At 50.4% G+C, this 21,543-nt stretch overlaps 1 protein-coding gene and 1 pseudogene across 1 annotated transcript; one reads left to right on the top strand and one right to left on the bottom strand.

Annotated features, from left to right (window-relative positions):
- LOC115385548 (germ cell-specific gene 1-like protein) overlaps positions 1-16,405 on the bottom strand; it is a 31,041-nt pseudogene extending 14,636 nt beyond the window's left edge.
- A 4,185-nt stretch (positions 16,406-20,590) lies between these two features.
- Positions 20,591-21,543, top strand: rcvrna (recoverin a). Its single transcript, XM_030087618.1, has 3 exons — positions 20,591-20,968; positions 21,236-21,347; positions 21,432-21,543. Exons 1-3 carry the CDS (start codon positions 20,591-20,593, stop codon positions 21,530-21,532), a joined length of 591 nt encoding a protein of 196 aa, XP_029943478.1. The 3' UTR covers positions 21,533-21,543.

Raw genomic sequence — 21,543 nt, forward strand, 5'->3', positions numbered from 1 at the left:
GAAATGTGCAATGAACCCAAACATAAAAAGTAATGAACAGCAATAGAGTGCACTTTTGTAACACAAAAACTAAACACACCAAATAGATTATTAAAAAGGGTCAATAAAAATGCAAACTTAGCTGGTTACCTCTTAAAGGACAACAATTTAGAACAAAAACAATTTAACTTTTATATCTATAACCTGAGTGAATAATACAGCTGCTTGAGAACTATTTTTTGTTCAGAGATCTAAGCTTTGATCTCCTTTTAAAAATGAGGTAAAAGATAATGAACAATAAAGTACACTTTTGTAACACAAAAAACTAAAGACATCAAATAGCTTTTTAGCAGTTTTAATGGGATCTAGTTTTAATAGTTGCGCTATATGACCACTAGAGGGCTCTGTCTCCATTGAAACACAGCCCCTCATCATCCCATTAAACCAAAGACGTTCCACTAGTTATCAGACTAAAGGTTCGTTTCAGCTGTTAACTTGATGGTATGTTCACTAAGTGTCTTTTCACATTTCTGTGATTTGTTGTATATAAAATCCCTCATGCTAGCTTGTGAACTGCGCGGTAGCTCGCTAGCTAGCGTTAGCCTCGGCGCTAGCTTCAGCGTCTCTCCCTCCAGCTTGTTGGGGTGTTTTTTATGGCGGCTGGTCTCTTGTAGATCCTGTACTGCTGCTGTAACCCAGCTCTGCCTGACCCAGCCTCCACCCAGCCTCCACCCAGCCTCCACCCGCAGCAGCTCCAGGTAGAGAAGCTCCACAGCACTCCGCTCGCTGTTAGCTGCCTTTGCGTCCTGAACGCTGGCTGTGGCTGCGTTTTTTTTTTTTTTTTTTTTTTTTTTAAATCAATGTTGCTCCGCATGTATCTATCATGTATGGGAGAACTGAGCTAGAGGGAATATTTAGCTAATTATCTGAAGCTTTCAGGTAACATCATCACTCCAAAAATATTATATATAGGTGAAAAAAGGAGGAGAACGTGCCCTATAGATGGTTTAACGATCTTTCTGATTTAAGAGATCATCCTGACGTTATAATCCTTAACGATCTTATATCGTCATATCGCACACCCCTAAGCCAGGGTCCCAGCTAAGGCCACGTCGAGGAGAGGGAACGGCCGCCCAGCAGCTCCCTCCTTCACAGCCTCCAAAGTGGCACCACCCAACAGCAGCGGGGGCGTGAATCGCACACCCTCCAACAATAGTGAAGGGGGGAAACTGCGGGGAAGGGGCCGTATGCCGCCCGCGAAGCAACGCAGAACACCAGGCCATCCAGGAAGGGAAGCTCGACGGCTCCTCCCACCGTCTGCCACCGCGCCACCCGACAGCCAGGGCGGGGGCGAGCAATAGGCCAGAACAATGGCAGCGTGAGCAGCTGAGGGACGCTACAGCCGGCCCCACATCTGGCGTATGCTGCAGGCCGGCCGCAGCCGCGCCAGGCACAGCAGCCAGAGTACACCCCCGACCCCCAGAAGGGGGGGCGGGGGGCTTCCCAGCCACCCCCAGCAGCAGAAGAGACCAGCGCCAGCCAGCCGGCCCGCTGCGCCCAGGGCCTGTAGCCACTGGCCATGCACAGGTTGTACAACAGCGCCTCCCTGAGGTGAACAGGACCAAGAGCGGTCATGGCGAACATCCGCCTGTAGGGGGGGCCTCCCCGGGCAACACCGCGGTGAGAGCCGTCCATCGCCAAACATGCGGCTCTCCCACCTCATATCACATGTCCATGGAGGTTGAAGGAAGGGGGCGCACGCCGCCTGCACAACCAAACCAGACACCATCCACGACCAGCAGAGAGAGCGGCCACCAGACGGCTGCTCTCTCTCCTCCTGCCTGACCGCACTGCCGCGCGCACGCAGCCGGTCAGAATACTGGCAGCGCAGAAGCTGAAGGAAGACGCCTGCACGGCAACTGCAGCTGAGCCCTCGGAGGACCGGGCGCCCGGAGTAGGAGATGCTAGCGCGGTAAGCCGAGGGAAGCTGGCAGCCGGGCAGCACCACGATGGAAAAACCCAGTCCACCAGGGACACTCCTCACTGCTCCACTGTGGTGCCACCAGTCAGGGTATCAGGTGCCCGGACGGTGGTGCGGTAAGCCGAGGGAAGGGGCGAATACGCAGCCTGCACGGCAAACCAAGTGGGTGCGGGGGGCTCGTTGCAGTGAATTTTAATGCAGGTTGCTCGTTGCTGGACAGCTGTGTGTCATGTTGTTCCCCACGTCAATATGACGATGCCATCACGACTTGACGACTCGACTTCGACTTTATTGATGGATAAGTAGACTTGAAAAAAACTGAAGTCGTTAATGCCCTATTGTGGACATTTGGACACAGCCACAGAGAGAGGCTGGCTTCAGGGCCCTTCTTCTTCTGTGGTGTCTGTGCAAAATAAGGTTGACCATGCAAATTTCAATTCAATTCAGCTTTATTTATGAAGTGCCAATTACAACATGGTGGTTTCTAGACACTTTAACAGAGAACCCCAACAGATCCACATGAGCAAGAACCCTGCAGAACCAGACTCAGAGGAGGAGAACCCTGCAGAACCAGGCTCAGAGGAGAACCCTGCAGAACCAGGCTCAAAGGAGAACCCTGCAGAACCAGGCACAGAGGAGGAGAACCTGCAGAACCAGGCTCAAAGGAGAACCCTGCAGAACCAGCCACAGAGGAGGAGAACCTGCATAACCAGGCTTAGAGGAGGAGAACCCTGCAGAACCAGGCTCAAAGGAGAACCCTTCAGAACCAGGCTCAAAGGAGAACCCTGCAGAACCAGACTCAGAGGAGGAGAACCTGCATAACCAGGCTTAGAGGAGGAGAACCCTGCAGAACCAGGCTCAAAGGAGAACCCTTCAGAACCAGGCTCAAAGGAGAACCCTGCAGAACCAGGCACAGAGGAAAACCCTGCAGAACTAGGCTCAGAGGAGGAAACCCTGCAGAACCAGGCTCAGAGGAGGAGAACCCTGCAGAACCAGGCTCAGAGGAGGAGAACCCTGCAGAACCAGCCTCCGAGGGGCGGCTTTCTGCTGTTCCGGTTGGGGTGAGGGGACAGAAGGAGAAGGAGATAGAACAGACAGTTTCTTGCATCGACATACAGTTCATAAACAGCAAACAGCACACCTAGTGGCATAAAGTATAAATGCAGGTGAATTAAACTACAAACCCATTCAGGAACACATCATTACAGGTTTTACACTGAAACATTTACACCGTGATATACACCGTTACCACGATATGCACCGTTACCACGATATACACCGTTACCACGATATACACTGTTACCACGATATACACCGTTACCACAATATGCACCGCTACCATGATATACACCGCTACCACGACATACACCGTTACCACGATATACACTGCTACCACGATATACACCATTACCATGACAAACACCGTTACCATGATATACACCGCTACCAAGATATACACATTGCCACGATAAACACCGCTACCACGATGTACACCGTGACCATGATATACACCATTACGATATACACCACTACCACGACATACACCGTTACCACGATATACACCGCTACCACGATATACACCATTACCATGACAAACACCGCTACCACGATATACACCGTTACCACGATATACAGTGTTACTATGATATACACATTACCACGATATACACCGCTACCACGATACACCGCTACCAGATAAACACCGTTACCACGATACACCGCTACCACGATATACACCATCACCACTATAAACACCACTACCACGATATACACCATTACCACAATATACACCGTTACCACGATATACACTGTTACCACGATATACACTGTTAATAATAATAATAATAATAATAATAATAATAATAATACATTGAATTTCACAGCGCCTTTCTCGATACTCAAGGAGGCTTTACAATCGAATTGAGAACAAAACACAAAAGGAACCAACAGACAATGAACACAAAAGAAAGAGTGAAATTACAGCTGATGGGCAGATTGAAACAGGTGGGTTTTGAGTCTGGATTTGAAATGAGGCAGAGAGTCAGAGTTGCGGATGTCTGGAGGAGAGAGTTCCAGAGTGGAGGCCGAGCGGCTGAAAGCTCTGCTCTCCATGGAGCTGAGGGCGGAGGCCACACAGAGGTGGAGAGAGGAGGAAGACCTGAGGGAACGTCGGGGGGGGGGGCAACGTGAAGGAGATCAGACAGATAGGGGGGCAAGGTTGTGGATGGCTTTAAATGTAAACAGAAGTATTTTGAAGATGATCCAGATTTTGACCGGGAGCCAGGGGAGCTGCTGGAGGACGGGGGTGATGTGGTGAGAGGAAGGGGTTTTGGTGATGATGGAGCTGCTGAGTTCTGGACCAGGTGGAGCTGATGGAGGGATTTGTGGGGGACACCAAAGAGGAGTGAGTTGCAGCAGTCAAGGCGGGAGGTGACGAGGCTGTGGACCAGGATGGCAGTGGTCTGAGGGGAGAGAGAGGGGTGAGAGGGGCGAGAGAGGGGGAGAGAGGGACGGAGACGGTTTATTGCGTAGGTGGAAGTATGCAGAACGAGTGATGTTATTAATGTGGGAGTGGAAGGAAAGTGAGCTGTGGAGGACGACACCCAGACTCTGACCTGAGTGGAGGGGACACTGAGGAGCTGTCGATGGTGAGGGAAAACCTGTCAGATCTGTGCCAACAAGAAGTTCCATTTTATCACTGTTCAATTTCAGGAAGTTTGAGGTGAACCAGGATTTGATCCAGAGATGCAGAGGGTGAGGGAGGAGGGGCGAGTGGAGTCAGGTTTAGAGAGAGAGAGCTGGGTGTCGTCCGCGTAGCAATGAAAGTTAATACCATGTTTACGGAAATACTGCAGAGGGGAAGAAGGTAAATGATGAAGAGGAGGGGCCCCAGGACAGAGCCCTGGGGCACGCCAGAAGTGACGGGGGAGGGCTGAGTGGTGAAGGACTTGAGCTGATGAACTGAGAGCTCCAGTGATGGAGGAGAGAAACCAGAGAAACGGGGATGAGTGATGCCGATGGAGGAGTCTATTGAGCAGGATGGGGTGAGAGATGGTGTGGAAGGCCGCCTCAGATGGAGGAGGATGAGGATGGAGATGAGACCAGAGTCAGCAGCCATGAGGAGGTCGTCTGTGATCTTTAAAGCGATACTTCAACATTTTGGCAAATTGGCCCATCTAGGGTAATTCGGTAGTCTTTAGAACAGCCTACTTACTTTTTTCGTGAGGGTGAGCTGTTGTTTATTCAGCGGTGGGTCTGAGGAGAGCTTCACGGCGGACATAATGGAAGTGGACGGTACAGCTGCTTCCCTCGTCAAACTCGTTAAATACACAATCCAACAACCCCAAAACACTTTGGTGGACACGTTATAATCCACACATTCACTACGCTGTGGAACACCAACAAATAAAATTGTAGCGTTACGACATTGAAGCAAATACTGGGAACTACTTTTTCTTTTGAAATCACTACGCCCAGACGCCATGTTTAGTAAGTAGTTCCGTCTTAGCAATCTTCGCAAAAAATGCTCAATCTCGTAATTTTGCATTAATGTTTCACAGCGTGAAACATTAATGCGTAAAGACTGTTGTAAAGACTGGTAAAGACTGTTGTGGGTGAGATGGGAGTGGAGTTGAGAGGCGACAATTTTCTCAAGGATTTTGGAGTTGAAGGGAAGGTGAGAAATGGGGCGGAGCTTATTGAAGGTGTTGGGATCTGAACCAGGTTTCTTCGGGACGGGGCTGACGGCTGCAGATTTAAAGAGAGCGGGGACAGTTCCAGAGGACAGCGAGGAGTGGATGATGGCTGATATGAGGGGAGCAGAGAGGGGGGGCAGGATCTGACCAGGACTGTGGGAGGGGGTCCAGCTGCCAGGTTAAGGGCTTGGACTTGGTGATGAGATCGGAGATATCAGAGTTACCACAATATACAATGTTACCACGATAAACACCGCTACCACGATAAACACCGCTACCACGATAAACACTGTTACCACGATAAACACCGCTACCACGATAAACACTGTTACCACGATAAACACCGCTACCACGATATACACCGCTACCACGATAAACACCGCTACCACGATAAACACCGCTACCACGATATACACCGCTACCACGATAAACACCGCTACCACGATAAACACCGCTACACGATATACACCGCTACCACGATATACACCGCTACCACGATAAACACTGTTACCACGATATACACCGTTACCACGATATACACCGCTACCACGATAAACACCGCTACCACGATATACACGGCTACCACGATATACACCATTACCACAATAAACACTGTTACCACGATATACACCGTTACCACGATATACACCGCTACCACGATAAACACCGCTACCACGTATACACCGCTACCACGATATACACCGTTACCACAATAAACACCGTTACCACGATATACACCGCTACCACGATATACACCGCTACCATGATATACACCGTTACCACGATATACACCGTTACGTGGAGGGGTTTAATTTACACAGTGATATACAGGTCCTTCACAAGAAATTAGCATCTTGTGACAAAGTGCAGTATTTTCTGTGATGTACTGATGAACATTAGACTGTCATACATGTTAGATTCATTACACACACTGAACTACCGTATCGGCCCGAACGTAAGACGACTCTGATTATAAGACGACTATTTTTCAAATATCATTTTATGAAAATAAAGTATGTTGAAGACAATAAGGTCACTCATAAGAGAACCTCTGATTGTACAATCATTCAACTCAAAAACTCACAAGAGAGAAAACATTTCACCTGATTCAAGATAAAAAAAATATTACTGCAGTTATTAATAAAAAATATTCTATTTCTTATAATAAGCAACAATTAAGAACCTCAAAGGTTCAAAAACTGCATTAATGATGTAAATAACTTTATAACCATCAAACTCCAGTTCTGTTCAGCTTCATGAACATGATAATTCAGCCTCCTGGATGCTGGGTTCAGTCTGGCCTGTAGAGAACAGTTCTTCAGAGAGAAAGCAGCAGGTTTCAGCTGCTCTGAGCTTTTATTACTTTCTCCTGAAGGCTGTAAAACTGAAACCAACCAGATAAACACAGAAGTGAACAAACACACAAGATGGACCACAACACACATCACTGTCTGAAAACTAAACCAGTCAGTATTTAAAATCAGAGCCGCTAGCTCAATGCTAATTATTAATGGAAACGCCATTGACATGCTAACGGAATTAGCATCTGCGTTGAAACTTCAAAACAAACTGACAAACTCACAAGTATCGGTTTCCCCTCCATCCTGAACATCAGCTAAGTATACTCGAGTACTGACAGGCAGGTATTCTGGATGCTGTTTGAAATGAAGCTCAGAAAACCAACAGCAGCCACACTGCTCAGTCTTCTTCTCTCACTGCTGCAGGCTGACACTCTGTCCAGCTCACTAGCTTATGGAGATAATTTTGTGTCTTTATTATTCAATCAATCAAAAAAGGTTTTGCAAACAAAAAGAGAGTTGAGACCAAAAAACATAAAGTTGCAATCAAAAAATAAAAGTTCAATCAAATATAAATCTGAGAACAAAATTATTTAAGTGGCAACCCCACCAAATTTTTTTGACATCAAAACAGAAAAAAACTTTGGTTTTGAATTGTGAAGTTTTGCTTGCAAGCTCAAAAGTTTTGGTTTGAATTAAAAAGTTTTGGTTGCAAATTCAAAAGTTTTGGTTACGAATCCAAAAGTTTTGGTTGCGAATCTGACTGAACCCAATGGGCGGGGCCAACACTAGTGGAAGAGAGAAGAGCTCCTATTGGTCGCTTTGACCTCGCTCCTCCACCGCCTGTCTCCGCGCTGTTGCTGCTGCTTCCGCATTCGGTAAAGGCCAGTAGATATTGCAGGCTTTTTTCAATCTTCCCCGATTCAGAGACCACACTGGAAGACAACAGAGGACAGATCGCACCAGATCTTCCTCTCCTGATCTTCTAGCGTGTGGTGTCCTGTGGAACACACTAGAAGATTCTTCATTAGAGAATCGGCTCCTCGCTCTTCAAAATCTCGCGGAGTCAAACTTGATTTTGAGCGTTTTCCCTTAGTCCTGTGTTTACATTCATCTCCACTATTAATAATAAGCGGAGAGCTTATTCCCTCACGTCATTCATTCATATCGGCTCCGTTCTTTCAGAGCACCCCCCCCCCCCCCCCCCGTGCGCGCGCAGCACGGAGTGTTACTGTCAGAAAGTTTAAATGTTCTAGTATAGACGAGGGGAACATACGTAGTTTGACATCATTTTCTTATCATTTACCCCGTATTTGATAATAATTTAGCTCATTCATATGTGTTTATTTCTTTTTTTTACGTTTCACTCCAGAGAGAAACAGTATAGAAATAAGTTATCGCAATCTGTGACGGACAAGCTACTTTTAAAAAAATCATCATTTTTTGTCCCCAGATTGAATGGTTTAGACCAGAATTAAAATGCATTGATTAGGAAAAAGTTTCATTATACGTCCAAGTCCTCAGAAAGTTGTTTTTGCAATTCTTTCGTGATGGTTAATAATGGAGATGAATTGATTGGGATTATTGCAGGACTGGCGAGATGCAGATGAGTAACCAGATCTGGGTTTGGGTCTGAATGAAATACAGTTCATCCAGGAGCGAACAGTTATTGAGGAATAACCTCTCGTTTTCTGCACTACTGAGCTTTTCTGTTTCACTGTCATATAGTGAATATATTTCAAAGACATATATTCATGTCTCCAGCTCTGACAGCTGAGAGGGGATTTTTTTTTCAACACCTCAGTAAAACGGAACTGTTCGGCCATCAGGGAGCTTTATTTGTGGACAGGTCGGCTCTGAGCTGATCGTCTAGCAGGGCACCGCACACCACAGGATTTGCGATCGGAAATATTAAACATGTTCATTATCTACGATCTCGGCTTCCAATGCCTCCCGAGCGGCTCCGATTGGAAAAAAAAAAAAAAAACCTCTCGGAACACACCGCACACTACAGGAAGATCGGACCCGAACTCATTTACATACTCCTGACAATCAGACCTTTGGCATCATTCGGGAGGAGAAAACCGGGACAAAATTCGGCCCATGGTTCGGGCATGGATAACTGCCAATAATCCTGTAATGTCTACTGGCCTTTACCAATGCGGAAGCAGCAGCAACAGCGCGGAGACAGGCGGTGGAGGAGCGAGGTCAAAGCGACCAATAGGAGCTCTTCTCTCTTCCACTAGTGTTGGCCCCGCCCATTGGGTTCAGTCAGATTCGCAACCAAAACTTTTGGATTCGTAACCAAAACTTTTGAATTTGCAACCAAAACTTTTTAATTCAAAACCAAAACTTTTGAGCTTGCAAGCAAAACTTCACAATTCAAAACCAAAGTTTTTTTCTGTTTTGATGTCAAAAAAAATTTGGTGGGGTTGCCACTTAAATAATTTTGTTCTCATTTTATTCTATTTGATTGAACTTTTATTTTTTGATTGCAACTTTATGTTTTTTGGTCTCAACTCTCTTTTTGTTTGCAAAACCTTTTTTGATTGATTGAATAATAAAACAAAAAATTATCTCCATACTAGCTCCCCTAACGGGGGGCGGAGCCACTGCATGGAGCAGAGGCAGTCCAGCTCCCCGGGACTCTGGCTCCATCCAGTCCTCCATCAGAGCACCACCCCGTTTTAGAGAAAACCGTTCCTGGAAAAACACACATCGTCTTATATTCGGGCCCAGACAGTAGTTCAAGCCTTTTATTGTTTCAATGTTGATGATCTTGGCCAAAAAGTGAAGAAAAATCAAAAATCCCTATCTCAAAAAAATAGCATAATCCATCCGACCAATAAAAGAAAAGTGTTTTTAATATAAAAGTCAACCTTCAAATAATTCTGTTCACTGATGCTCGGTACTCGGTGGGAGTCCTTCAGCAGAAGTCATGCTTCAGTGCAGCCTGGAGGCAGTCAGCCTGAGGCCCTGCCGAGGGTTCTGAGGGGTTCTGGAGGCCCGGCAGTCAGCCTGAGGCCTCTGCCACTGGTTCTGGTTCTGAAGTGTCTTGACCTGGGGAATGCGGACCTGTAGCCCATGTCCTGCACACGCCTGTGCACGGTGGCTCTGGATGGTTCTACTCCAGACTCAGTCCTGCTTCCGCCGGCCCCCCGAGGTCTGGAACCGACCCGTCTCCACAGTCCTCCTCAAGGTCTGTCACCTCATCTGGTCCCACTGAGGGGCCTTGAAGCACTCTGGAAACAGAAATGTCTTCCTGTTTGTCCCCTCTGGCTTGAGGGCGTCCGTGATGTCCTGTGGACAGCGGTCCAGTCGGCGGTCCGGTCGGCAGTCCGGTCTGACCCAGGATGCGGTTTGGAGTCATGAACCAGACTGGAAGGTTGTAAAGGCCTCAGGGGTCTTTAGAGTGAACTGGTTGATTCAGACCACACACACACACACACACACACACAGACAAACACACACACACACACACACACACACACGCACACACACACACACCACACACCACACACACGCGCACACAGACAAACACACACACAAACATGCACACACGCACACACACATAAATACACACCACATACAACACAAACACAAACACACACACAACACAACACACACACAAGCACATGCACACACACACACACAACATGCACACACACAAGCACACACACACACACACAAGCACACACACACACACACACACACACACACACACACACACACTAGAGTTGCCAACCGTTCCTTGACAAACGGAATGGTTCCGTATTTGGACTACAGTGTGCGTTCCGTACTGACTGAAGGGAACGCTCTTTGTTCTGTATTTTTGTGAGAGTGGAAACGTGAGCAGCGGAACTCGCGCTTTTTTATGAAAACTTACGGTAAATTGCTCAGCGGCTCTCTGACGTTCTGTGACCAATGAGCTGACAGACATGGCTCGACAACACAGAATCACTCTGATCTCATTGGTCAAAAAAACCGCTCCTCGGCTGCGGCAGCTCATTGGCCGGAGTCAGTTGGTCACAGAGGCACGGGAAGAAGTACATCAGACATTAAACAGCAGCGCGGCTTCCAGAGACATGTCAGTTTGTGCCGTTTCCATAGCGGATAAATCATGTTTAGTTCATCGATGTGTGTCTGCTGCTGCAGACTGTGGAGTGTTTTCAGTTTAGAAACGGTTTTTTGTCCAGAAGTTTTTCCAGTTTTGATTTTGCACTTTTTTAGTTGAAAATAAAAAAAGAACATGTTAAAGAAAGAGACAGCAGCTGTTTGATGTTATTTTGCACATTTAGCAATAAATATAGAATGGTAAACGGACTACACTTATATAGCGCTTTACACTGCAGGATCACATTCACCCATTCATTCACACACCGGTGGAGGCAGCCGCCATGCAAGGCGCTCAGTCCATCCACCGGGGGCCATTCAGGGTTCGATGTCTTGCCCAAGGACACTTCGACATGCAGACAGGGGGAACGAGAGTCGAACTAACAACCTCCCGATTGTCAGACGACTGCTCTCCCCACTGAACCACAGCTGCCCCAAATAGAGCATTCTATTTAATAAAGTCTTCTATTCTATTCTAGAATAGAAGACTTTATTAATCTCACAGTGGAGAAACGTGCAGGTGTATGGCTGAGAGAACCCACAGCAGGGTGCAAAACTAATGAATGGTGCAATAATTAACAAGTAACAGTGCAAATCATAGTAGGATTGATAATAGAAGCTAAAGACAATGAAGATCTGACTGTATGTACAACCGGAATCTTAAAAATATAACAGGAAATATATAATATACAATATATACAATACAATATGCAATATAATGCAATACATAATCATACAGTATGATATATAATATGTACAATATGTTTTAGCGGAGTGAATGGATGATAAAGTGTCGCAGAATTTCTTAAGGGGGGGTTTCAGGATATTATAATGTCCAGGATTACTGCTCATATTCTACACAGTAGAACTGTACAGCCTGACAGCGGTGGGGATGAGAGGCCTGTGGCAGCTCCTTCCTGCTCTGAGGGTCTCAGTCGCCTCTGAAGGGTTCACAACACACAGCACAACACGGCAGGAACCTCGCAGCTAGCTAACGTAGCAATTAGCCTTAGCAAGTCAAAAACAAACATCTGGAGTTCTGAAAAGAGACGGTTTCATCTGAAGAATCAGAAGCAGGTCCCATTAGAGCATCTTCCTCCTCTGACATCAGGCTATAGAGCATCTTCCTCCTCTGACATCAGACTATAGAGCATCTTCCTCCTCTGACATCAGACTATAGAGCATCTTCCTCCTCTGACATCAGACTATAGAGCGTCTTCCTCCTCTGACATCAGACTATAGAGCATCTTCGTCCTCTGACATCAGACTATAGAGCATCTTCCTCCTCTGACATCAGACTATAGAGCATCTTCCTCCTCTGATAGACTATAGAGCATCTTTGTCCTCTGACATCAGACTATGGAGCATCTTCCTCCTCTGATAGACTATAGAGCATCTTCGTCCTCTGACATCAGACTATAGAGCATCTTCCTCCTCTGACATCAGACTATAGAGCATCTTCCTCCTCTGACAGACTATAGAGCATCTCCTCCTCTGACATCAGACTATAGAGCATCTTCCTCCTCTGACATCAGACTATAGAGCTTCTTCCTCCTCTGACAGACTATAGAGCTTCTTCCTCCTCTGACAGACTATAGAGCATCTTCCTCCTCTGACATCAGACTATAGAGCATCTTCCTCCTCTGACATCAGACTATAGAGCATCTTCCTCCTCTGACATCAGACTATAGAGCATCTTCTTCCTCTGACATCAGACTATAGAGCTTCTTCCTCCTCTGACAGACTATAGAGCATCTTCCTCCTCTGACATCAGACTATAGAGCATCTTCCTCCTCTGACATCAGACTATAGAGCTTCTTCCTCCTCTGACATCAGACTATAGAGCATCTTCCTCCTCTTCATCAGACTATAGAGCATCTTCCTCCTCTGACATCAGACTATAGAGCTTCTTCTCCTCCTCTGACAGACTATAGAGCATCTTCCTCCTCTGACATCAGACTATAGAGCATCTTCCTCCTCTGACATCAGACTATAGAGCATCTTCCTCCTCTGACAGACTATAGAGCATCTTCCTCCTCTGACATCAGACTATAGAGCATCTTCCTCCTCTGACATCAGACTATAGAGTATCTTCCTCCTCTGACATCAGACCATAGAGCATCTTCCTCCTCTGACATCCGACTATAGAGCGTCTTCCTCCTCTGACATCAGACTATAGAGCATCTTCGTCCTCTGACATCAGACTATAGCATCTTCCTCCTCTGACATCAGACTATAGAGCATCTTCCTCCTCTGACATCAGACTATAGAGCATCTTCCTCCTCTGACATCAGACTATAGAGCTTCTTCCTCCTCTGACAGACTATAGAGCATCTTCCTCCTCTGACATCAGACTATAGAGCATCTTCCTCCTCTGACATCAGACTATAGAGCTTCTTCCTCCTCTGACATCAGACTATAGAGCATCTTCCTCCTCTTCATCAGACTATAGAGCATCTTCCTCCCCTGACATCAGACTATAGAGCTTCTTCCTCCTCTGACATCAGACTATAGAGCATCTTCCTCCTCTGACATCAGACTATAGAGCTTCTTCCTCCTCTGACATCAGACTATAGAGCATCTTCCTCCTCTTCATCAGACTATAGAGCATCTTCCTCCCCTGACATCAGACTATAGAGCTTCTTCCTCCTCTGACATCAGACTATAGAGCATCTTCCTCTGACATCAGACTATAGAGCATCTTCCTCCTCTGACATCAGACTATAGAGCATCTTCCTCCTCTGACATCAGACTATAGAGCTTCTTCCCCATCTGACAGACTATAGAGCATCTTCCTCCTCTGACATCAGACTATAGAGCATCTTCCTCCTCTGACATCAGACTATAGAGCTTCTTCCTCCTCTGACATCAGACTATAGAGCATCTTCCTCCTCTTCATCAGACTATAGAGCATCTTCCTCCTCTGACATCAGACTATAGAGCTTCTTCCTCCTCTGACATCAGACTATAGAGCATCTTCCTCCTCTGACATCAGGCTATAGAGCATCTTCCTCCTCTGACAGACTATAGAGCATCTTCCTCCTCTGACATCAGACTATAGAGCATCTTCCTCCTCTGACATCAGATTGTGGAGCGTCAGTAAAATCTGAGGAACATTAATTGTGTCAGATGAGTTTCTAACAAGTTGTTTTAGATTCACGTAAAGAAAAAGAATTGTTAACTAATTTTCAGCAAATCACAGGTCAATTCAAAGATTAATTTTTTAACAAAAATTAGTTTTTTTTCCCTCTGTAATTAGAGTAATCCTTGTACTTTTTTAAAGTAAATGTAATCAGGTAGTATCTGTCACAGAAGCTGTAGTTGGGGTCAGAGGTCACGTTTACTTGTATCTCACTCACCTCGTTCATGTTCGGGAGCGATTTCTGAGAAATCTCGACAGTCGAACCCTGAAAGAAACAAACAGAAGACTTTTAGCACGCTGCTAGCTGTTAGCCTGCTGTATCCATGCTAGCTGTTAGCCTGCTGTATCCATGCTGCTAACAGCTAGCACGCTGCTAGCTGTTAGCCTGCGGTATCCATGCTGCTAACAGCTAGCACACTGCTAGCTGTTAGCCTGCTGCATCCATGCTAGCTGTTAGCCTGCTGTATCCATGCTGCTAACAGCTAGCACGCTGCTAGCTGTTAGCCTGCTGTATCCATGCTGCTAACAGCTAGCACGCTGCTAGCTGTTAGCCTGCTGTATCCATGCTGCTAACAGCTAGCACGCTGCTAGCTGTTAGCCTGCGGTATCCATGCTGCTAACAGCTAGCACACTGCTAGCTGTTAGCCTGCTGTATCCATGCTAGCTGTTAGCCTGCTGTATCCATGCTGCTAACAGCTAGCACGCTGCTAGCTGTTAGCCTGCTGTATCCATGCTGCTAACAGCTAGCACACTGCTAGCTGTTAGCCTGCTGTATCCATGCTAGCTGTTAGCCTGCTGTATCCATGTTGCTAACAGCTAGCACGCTGATAGCTGTTAGCCTGCTATGTCTATGTTTTTGATGATCTATATAACAAGCTTAAAACATACAAAAAGTGAATTTTGCATGATACAGCCCCTTTAATGCTCATGTAGCTGAACAGAACTGGAATCTGATGGTTCGAAAGTTATTGACATCATTCATGCAGTTATTTATTTATTTGTTGCTTCTTCACTGAGTCTCAGCCTCAGATTCTGAGAATTAGAATCTAGTTTTTATTTAATCCTGCAGGAAGATTTCTGGATCTTAAATCACATGAATGTTTTCTCTGATGCGAGTTTTCCTAGAATATTTCTACAATAAAAATGTGTTTTATGAGGAACCCGATCGTCTTCAACATATTTTATTTTCACAAAATGATATTTGAAAAGTAGTCGTCTTATAATCAGAGTCATCCTATATTCAGGACAATACGGTACTTCTCTCTGTCCTGACTGCTTGCTCTCCCTCTGACGGATCGTCTGACGGATCGTCTGATATTTTCTTTCGTCAGTCAGCCCAGTCTGTCTTTCTCGTTAATGAGACGATCCCCAGCAAAATGTTGAAAGAGAGAATTCTCTCAAAAAGATTCCCTTCAGACAGGAGAAGCGGTGCTTGAATCTGAGATCTAGAACCTGAGGTTTCGTCTGAGCTTGGGTTCCAGGGCGTCATATCTGGAGGAACCTTCAGCTTCGCCGTCTCCCTTCACGTCCTGAAAGCGTCTCCGTCTGTCTCGTCTGTCTAACCCGTCCGGCCCAGATGCTGGGTCAGATGTTGGACCAGGTGAGACGTTTGTTCCTGGGGGTTCTGTGTTCTGGGATCAGATCCTGACGGTTCCTGCTGCCCTCCTGGCCGTCATCTGAGTCTCAGCTTCTGACCGATAGTCTGACCCGAGCCGACTGGGCAGACGGAGCTGCCTTGCTTTGACGTCTACAGGTTCAGACTGGTTCTTGGTTCTTGGTTCTTGGTTCTGTCCCTAAAGATCATCGTCCTACCCTGGAACAGAAGCCCCTGCAGAATGCTGGCGCCGGTGCTAAGTGGCCGGGTTCCGTCAGGAGAACCGGGCCGATGCTCTTACCGTTCATGTCGGCGGCCTGCTCGCAGGAGAAGAAGATGCCGGTGTGGAACTTCCTGAGCAGGAACTTCTCCTCGCCGGTCTCGAAGATGTACTGCACCAGGCGGCTGTCGTTGATGTTGGAGCTGTTGAAGCGGATGCAGAACCACTGCTTGACCTTGGCCGGCGGCCCGGTGCAGAACGGCTTGGCCACCTTGCGTTCCCTCGCACCAGTAGCTGGTGGTGACGGCCGACAGCGCGAAGGCGAAGGCCAGCAGGTTGAGGCCGAGCGCCAGGGACGCCCGCCGCCCGTGCTCCAGCCGCATGGCGACCCGGACCGGGGACGCCGCGCCGACGGGCCACTAATCCCGGCCGCCGCTCGCTCCGCCCGCCTCCGATCTACCAAATCTTCATAATCTCACTGCCTCCGGGGAGCCTGGGTGGAACCGCGAGCGTCCCTCCGCCGGGTCCGCCGGTCCGGGTTCGGGGACTCGATCTGGGCGCCTCGGCGGAGACGGCAGCAAGCCATGGCCGTCGGCGTTCGTCCCCGCTCGTCCCGATCCGTCGCTCCTCCCCCCGGCGTCCCGGTCCAGAATATCATCCGTTACAAACGGCAAATTACGGTCCGGACTTCCTCTGAGCACATTAGGAAGAAAAGGAACGATTCCAGCAGCTTAGAGCCTAATCCGGCGAGCTGCTCCGCCGCCGCCCCGCCGCCGCCCCGCATCCAATCCACAGATATATTCAGAGCGTGTGTGTGTGTGTGTGTGTGTGTGTGTGTGGTGTGTGTGTGCGTATGTGTGTATGTGTGTGTGTGTGCTGCGTGCGTGCATGCGTGCGTGTGTGTGTGTGTGTGTTGTGTGGTGTGTGTGTGGCGTATGTGTGTTCTCGTATTTCTATCCTTGTTGGGGCCAAATGTCCCCACAAGGATAGCAAAACGTGGGACGACGTGCCTTGTGGGGACCTTTTTCTGGTCCTAAGTAGGAGAAACAGTGTTTTCTTGACCACGTTGTTGTTACTGAAAAAGTAAAAGTGCAAAAACATTTCTTTAGGGTTAGGCTTTGTTGTGGTGTGGGTTAGGGTTAGGGTAAGGGTCAGGGTTAGGGGCTAGACATGGGAGTCAATGGATGGTCCCCACGAGGATAGAAATACGAGACTGAGCGTGTGTGTGGTGTTGTGTGTGTGTGTTGTGTGTGTGTGTGTGTGTGTGTGTGTCTGTGTGTAAAGGGTAAATCTGCAGCCTGCTCATGTAGCGAATCCAGACAGATTCCTCCTCACATCTGGTTCTGGAACTGGATCTGGACCTGGACCTGGATCTGGATCTGGATCTGGTTCTTGATCTGGATCTGGATCTGGACCTGGATCAGGATCTGGAGCCGGTCTTGGCCTCGTTGAACGCCGTCGAGCTGAAAAAGTTTCTCTTCTCAAAGCGTGTCGAGTTTCCGAGCCGCTCTGAACTCCGTCGTGCGTCTTTGTCTTTTTCATCTCGCCATCGGAGCGCCGGTTCTGGAGCGGCGTGACGTGACCCCGGGCCGCGGACCGGTTCTGGAGCAGCGTGACGTGACCCCGAGCCGCGGACCGGTTCTGGAGCGGCGTGACGTGACCCCGGGCCGCGGACCGGTTCTGGAGCGGCGTGACGTGACCCCGGGCCGCGGACCGGTTCTGGAGCGGCGTGACGTGACCCCGAGCCGCGGACCGGTTCTGGAGCGGCGTGACGTGACCCCTGAGCCCGCGACCGGTTCTGGAGCGGCGTGACGTGACCCTGAGCCGCGGACCGCTCCGCCGCTCGTCATGTTCCTACTGAGCTCCTTGTTGGATGAACCACCTGTTCTCCCTCCGCAGCACCAAGCGTCTCCACCCGCAGCTGGACCGGACTGACCCGGACCGACCCGGGACGGACAGTCTGGACCACACCACCTCCACCCACAATCCATGCAACACTATCTCCACAAACACAACACCGCCTCATCACCTCCACCCACAGCACACTCTCCGCCGCCTCCACCCACCACCTCCAGCCACCCCTGCCCCTGGAGGACCTGTTCTGGCCCCCCTCTCTGGACCCTGTGGAGGGTCTGGCCCTCCTGTCTGGCCCCCTGTTGGTCCGCCCCGGCGGGACCGGCCTGGCCCCCCGGCCGGCCCGGCCTGGCCCCCCAGCCACGTGTTGGCCAGCGTCCTGCCAGGCTGAGTCGGAGCATCATGATTGTGGAATAAAGGGATTAGGGCGGAGCTGGCACGCGGCCCGCCGCCGCCGCCTCCTGATGAGGCCGTAAGCCGGTCCAAGCCAGCGTCTCCACAATCGCTGATCTTTACGTAATCGTACCTGCAGTGCCACGCTCACGACAGATGTGAGGCCTTTTCCCCAGCGGCATGCTGGGTATTTGCTGCGTTTTAGGAGAATAACCTCAGCCGTTACGTAAAAGCCTGCCGGAGCAGGTCTGGAGGTGAAACGCCGTCGGCTTCCTGTCCTGTGGATCGATTGGTTTCCTCTGGAGGAGCAGCCCTGGAACGACGGCGAGGGAACGGCGCTCTCTGCTCGCCGCTCTCTGCTCGCCGCTCTCTGCACGGTGCTCTCTGCAGGGCGCTCTCTCCACGCGCTCTCTGCACGGCGCTCTCTGCACGGCGCTCTCTGTTCGGCGTTCTCTGCTTGCCGCTCTCTCCACGGCGCTCTCTCCACGGCGCTCTCTGCACGGCGCTCTCTGCACGCCGCTCTCTGTACGGCACTCTCTGCACACAGCTCTCTGCACGGCGCTCTCTGCACGGCGCTCTCTGCACGGCGCTCTCTGCAGGGCGCTCTCTGCTCGCCGCTCTCTGCACGGCGCTCTCTGCACGGCGCTCTCTGCACGGCGCTCTCTGATCGCAGCTCTCTGCACGGCGCTCTCTGCAGGGCGCTCTCTGCACGGCGCTCTCTGCTCGCAGCTCTCTGCACGGCGCTCTCTGATCGCAGCTCTCTTCACGGTGCTCTCTGCAGGGCGCTCTCTGCACGGCGCTCTCTGCTCGCAGCTCTCTGCACGGCACTCTCTGCAGGGCGCTCTCTGCACGGCGCTCTCTGCTCGCCGCTCTCTGCTCGCAGCTCTCTGCTCGCCGCTCTCTGCACGGCGCTCTCTGCACGGCGCTCTCTGCACGGCGCTCTCTGCAGGGCTCTCTCTCCACGGCGCTCTCTGCATACCGCTCTCTGCTCGCCGCTCTCTGCACGGCGCTCTCTGCACGGCGCTCTCTGCTCGGTGCTCTCTGCACGGTGCTCTCTGCTCGGCGCTCTCTGCACGGCACTCTCTGCACGGCGCTCTCTGCACGGCGCTCTCTGCACGGTGCTCTTTGCACGCCACTCTCTGCTCGCCGCTCTCTGCACGGTGCTCGGTGCTCTCTGCACGGCGCTCTCTGCACGGCGCTCTTTGCACACCACTCTCTGCACGGCGCTCTCTGCACGGTGCTCTCTGCACGGCGCTCTCTGCACACCGCTCTCTGCACGGCGTTCTCTGCTCGGCGCTCTCTGCTCGCCGCTCTCTCCACGGCGCTCTCTGTTCGGCGCTCTCTGCACGCCGCTCTCTGTTCGGCGCTCTCTGCACGCGTTCTCTGCTCGGCGTTCACTGCTCGGCGTTCTCTGCTCGGTGCGCTCTGCTCGCCTCTTTCCACGGTGCTCTCTGCACGCCGCTCTCTGCACGCCGCTCTCTGCTCGGTGCTCTCTGCTCGGCGTTCTCTGCTCGGTGCTCTCTGCTCGGCGTTCTCTGCTCGGTGCTCTCTGCTCGGCGTTCTCTGCTCGTGCTCTCTGCTCGGTGCTCTCTGCTCGCCGCTCTCTGCACGCCGCTCTCTGCTCGGCGCTCTCTGCACGCCGCTCTCTGGTCGGCACTCTCTGCACGGCGCTCTCTGCACGCCGCTCTCTGCACGGCGCTGAACTGAAACTGAACAGAAGAGTAGGCCGATGCCAGAGCACCTCAGGGCCACGTGGGAGAACGCTGAGACGGAATGATGAGAGAACCTGAAAATCCATCCTGAAGGACCGGGAGCCGCTGAGCCGCTGATGGCCCCCCCCTGAGGGGGGGGGTTCTGACCCGTTAAAGCGGCCATGTTGTCTTTTCAGAGACGGACGCCATGGTTCCATCACAGACCTGGTCTTGGAAACGGGGACTGGGAGGTTTCTTCACCAATGAGACCTGGTTCTGGCCTTCGGGGGTCCTGTAGGGGGGTTCCCAGTGTCACTGCATCAGTACTTTACTGGTTTCCTCACATTTCTGAGCTCCAGAGTTTGCGTGTTCCGGGTGCCAGGACCGGCAGCAGGAAGGCGGCGTTCCCAGATGTTCTCCGCCGCTCGGCCTCTAATCCTGACGCTTCGCCACTGCTCGTCTTCTGGAGGTGTCGACGCAGCGTGACGCCGTAATCCTCTTAATCCTGGAGGCAGCGGCCCGTATGTAGGCTAGTGAGGAGGATAATCCCATTTAGCACCTCCAGCTGGCCACCGGGTCGCACAGAGCAGAGCGGCGCCCGGTCTGAACCCCGAACGGAGAACGCTCAGGATGGGGAACACCAAGAGCAGCGCTCTGTCCAAGGAGCTCCTGGAGGACCTCAAATCCAACACCAAGTACTCGGAGGCGGAGCTGTGCAGCTGGTACCAGTCCTTCCTGAAGGAGTGCCCCGGCGGCAAGATCAGCAAGGCGCAGTTCGAGGGCATCTACGCCAGCTTCTTCCACGCCGACCCCACGGCGTACGCCCGCCACGTGTTCCGCAGCTTCGACACCAACGCCGACGGCACGCTGGACTTCAAGGAGTACATCGTGGCGCTGCACCTGACGTCCGGCGGGAAGACCCTGCAGAAGCTGGAGTGGGCCTTCGCCCTGTACGACGTGGACGGCAACGGAACCATCAGCAAGAGCGAGATCCTGGAGATCGTCCGGGTACGTCCCTCCGACCCGACGGCTGAAAGAGGACCGCATGAAGTCCTCTCGTTTCATTCACTCAGCCTTCAACCTCTTTTCTGTGCATTAATGTTTATTTTGAGAAAAAACTGCGTTTTCGTGTCAACATGGCGCCCGGTCGGTTTCCCTCCAGGTCGACGCCTGCTGGTTCGAAACCTTCACATTTCAGCTTCTGATGGTGTTCAAAGTTTCATCTCTTCATGTGAATATGAATTTCATCCAGGAGAACATTTTTCTTCCCTGCAGTCGATTTTCAACATGATTCCCGCCGACGACCAGAAAAACCTCCCGGAGGACGAGAACACGCCGGAGAAGAGGGCCGAGAAGATCTGGGAGTTTTTCGGGAAGAAGGAGAACGGTAATCTGGCCGACACGTTTCCCAGAACCTGAAACCGAAAGTAAGAATGGCGCCGGCGTCCTGACGTCCGCCTGTGCTCCGCAGATAAGATCTCGGAGGGCGAGTTCATCCAGGGCGTCATGGACAACAAGGACATCCTGCGGCTGATCCAGTACGACGAGCCGCAGAAGATCAGGACAAGCTGAGGGAGAAGCAG

Source organism: Salarias fasciatus, unplaced genomic scaffold (assembly GCF_902148845.1).
Source record: "Salarias fasciatus unplaced genomic scaffold, fSalaFa1.1, whole genome shotgun sequence".
NCBI classification, from domain to species: Eukaryota; Metazoa; Chordata; class Actinopteri; order Blenniiformes; family Blenniidae; genus Salarias; species Salarias fasciatus.

Excerpts from the sequence above, each read along its gene's own strand:
- rcvrna (XM_030087618.1), top strand. The coding sequence starts at position 20,591 with ATGGGGAACACCAAGAGCAGCGCTCTGTCCAAGGAGCTCCTGGAGGAC. Across the intron at positions 20,969-21,235 it reads AGATCCTGGAGATCGTCCGG|TCGATTTTCAACATGATTCC; the intron begins GTACGTCCCTCC and ends TCTTCCCTGCAG. Across the intron at positions 21,348-21,431 it reads TTTCGGGAAGAAGGAGAACG|ATAAGATCTCGGAGGGCGAG; the intron begins GTAATCTGGCCG and ends TGTGCTCCGCAG.